This window comes from Condylura cristata, unplaced genomic scaffold (genome assembly GCF_000260355.1).
Source record: "Condylura cristata isolate star-nosed mole 26May11 unplaced genomic scaffold, ConCri1.0 scaffold00008, whole genome shotgun sequence".
Taxonomy (NCBI): domain Eukaryota; kingdom Metazoa; phylum Chordata; class Mammalia; order Eulipotyphla; family Talpidae; genus Condylura; species Condylura cristata.
The window spans coordinates 1,647,705-1,649,328 of record NW_004567109.1 but is presented as its reverse complement, the minus strand read 5'-3'; the positions used below and the strand labels follow the sequence as shown (position 1 = coordinate 1,649,328).

Below are 1,624 nucleotides of genomic sequence, written 5' to 3'. Positions count from 1 at the left end.
GACGAGAGGCGTCTGGGCTCCTTGGACAAACGGCCCGAGGGACCGGGTGCGACCGCTTCTCGGCCGGTGGGGGCGCCCGCAGAGCCCACCAGCACGCGACCATGTACCCCACCATGTACCCCCCGAAGGCAGCAGTGCTGGAGAGGACGCGGCCGCCAACAACGTTTTTAAAAAGAAAAGAAAGCCTCTGGGAACTGCTCTGGCAGCGCTCGGGTTCCCCCAAGGAAGCCGCTGGGGCTCGGTTTGCGTTTGCTCTTTGCCCTTGATGTCAGTGCGAACAGACCTATGGCCAGGGCAAGAATGAAAGGGCGTCTCCTTCCAAACCTTGAGGTACACCGGTCACTCCAAGCGCCCAGCAGCGGCTGCAGCAGGAACCCTGAAACGAGCAGCGCGTCAGGGTCCGGGACAGGGGCCCCTCGCGCGGGGGAACCTGCGTCGAGGGCAGCAGAGGCCACCAGAGGCCTCCGCAGAGCGGCTCTGCGCTAGAAAACAAGACGCGGGCCCTGGGGACTCAGCTTTCCGCACCCCCCCAGCAGGACCCCAGGGGGGTGGGGGGCTGGGCTCCCCGGCTGGGCCGGCCCCCAGCTCCAGTCTGTGGTCTGGCTTGGAGGCCCCTGGACGGGTGTCCCCTCAGTCCCGGTGAGGGCTCCCTGGCTCCCTGGCCGCAGCGGCTCACCGAGGATGGGGCTGATGAACCACACGAGGCTGTAGAGCTGGTCGGGCAGGCCCATCTGCAGCAGCACCGGCGTGACGTAGGCCGTCTCCATGGCGTAGCTGAACTCGATGCCGAAGAGGATGCAGCCGTTGAAGAGCAGCTCCCGGAAGGACCTCTGGGGGTGCAGGTCCCCGAAGCCCACCAGATCGGCGGGGCACGGGGTGTTGGGGGGTGGGGGAGGAGAGGGGCGGATGCACCTCCTCCTCTTGGGGTGGCGCTTGAAGTTGTTGGCGCGGTGGCTGATGTGCTGGGGCAGGGACCCCGCGCAGCCCGACACCTGAGTCCTCCACACGTCCTGGGGGGCCAAAGCGGGGAAGAGGGCCTCTCCCGGAGGGGTGCTGCTCGCAGGGGGGATCATCGTACAGGGGGTTGGTGGGTGTTCCTGTGGGGAAAGCCCATTGGGGCACGTCAACACAGGGCCTCCCGCTCCAGAGAGTACCCCCAGCTGGCACCGCTCCCTCTTTTTATATGGAACAATCGCAGTGACCCTGGAAAGCCCTTGGAGGCCCACACCATGCACCCCGAAGTGGCAGCGCCTCTGCCCAAGGAGCCGGAGATGGGTGCTGGCCACGCTGACATACCCGTCTGCAGGCCCCGCAGTAACGCACAAAGGGCCTGCTCCCCTGACAGGCTCCGGGGGCCAGGCCAGGGCCCGGGGCGCGGCCAAGGAGGCGGGGGCATTTTCAGGGCTGATGCCCGGCCCAGGGAGCCGGACAGGACCCCGAGCCTGGTGGCAGCTTCGGGGCACCCTCTCTCCATGGACAGCGCGAGCAGGGTCACCTTCCCCGGGCAGCGGCCGACCCTGCAGGCCAGTCCAGGAGCCCCGTAGGCGCAGCTGATGGGCCACGCTCAGCACCCACCTGCCCGGACTCTACATCTGGGCCACGAGAGCTGAGAAAGTCTGAAAGT

At 67.4% G+C, this 1,624-nt stretch overlaps 1 protein-coding gene across 1 annotated transcript in view; it reads right to left on the bottom strand.

The window, feature by feature from the left end:
• SLC45A1 (solute carrier family 45, member 1) overlaps positions 1 to 1,135 on the bottom strand; it is a 9,258-nt gene extending 8,123 nt beyond the window's left edge. The window contains exons 1-2 of the mRNA XM_012722065.1: positions 677 to 1,135; positions 172 to 376 (exon numbers count right to left, since the gene is read on the bottom strand). Coding sequence (XP_012577519.1) covers positions 172 to 376; positions 677 to 1,073 — 602 coding nt within the window. The 5' untranslated portion in view covers positions 1,074 to 1,135. The remainder of the gene's footprint in view (positions 1 to 171; positions 377 to 676) is intronic.
• Between the last annotated feature and the right edge of the window lie 489 nt (positions 1,136 to 1,624).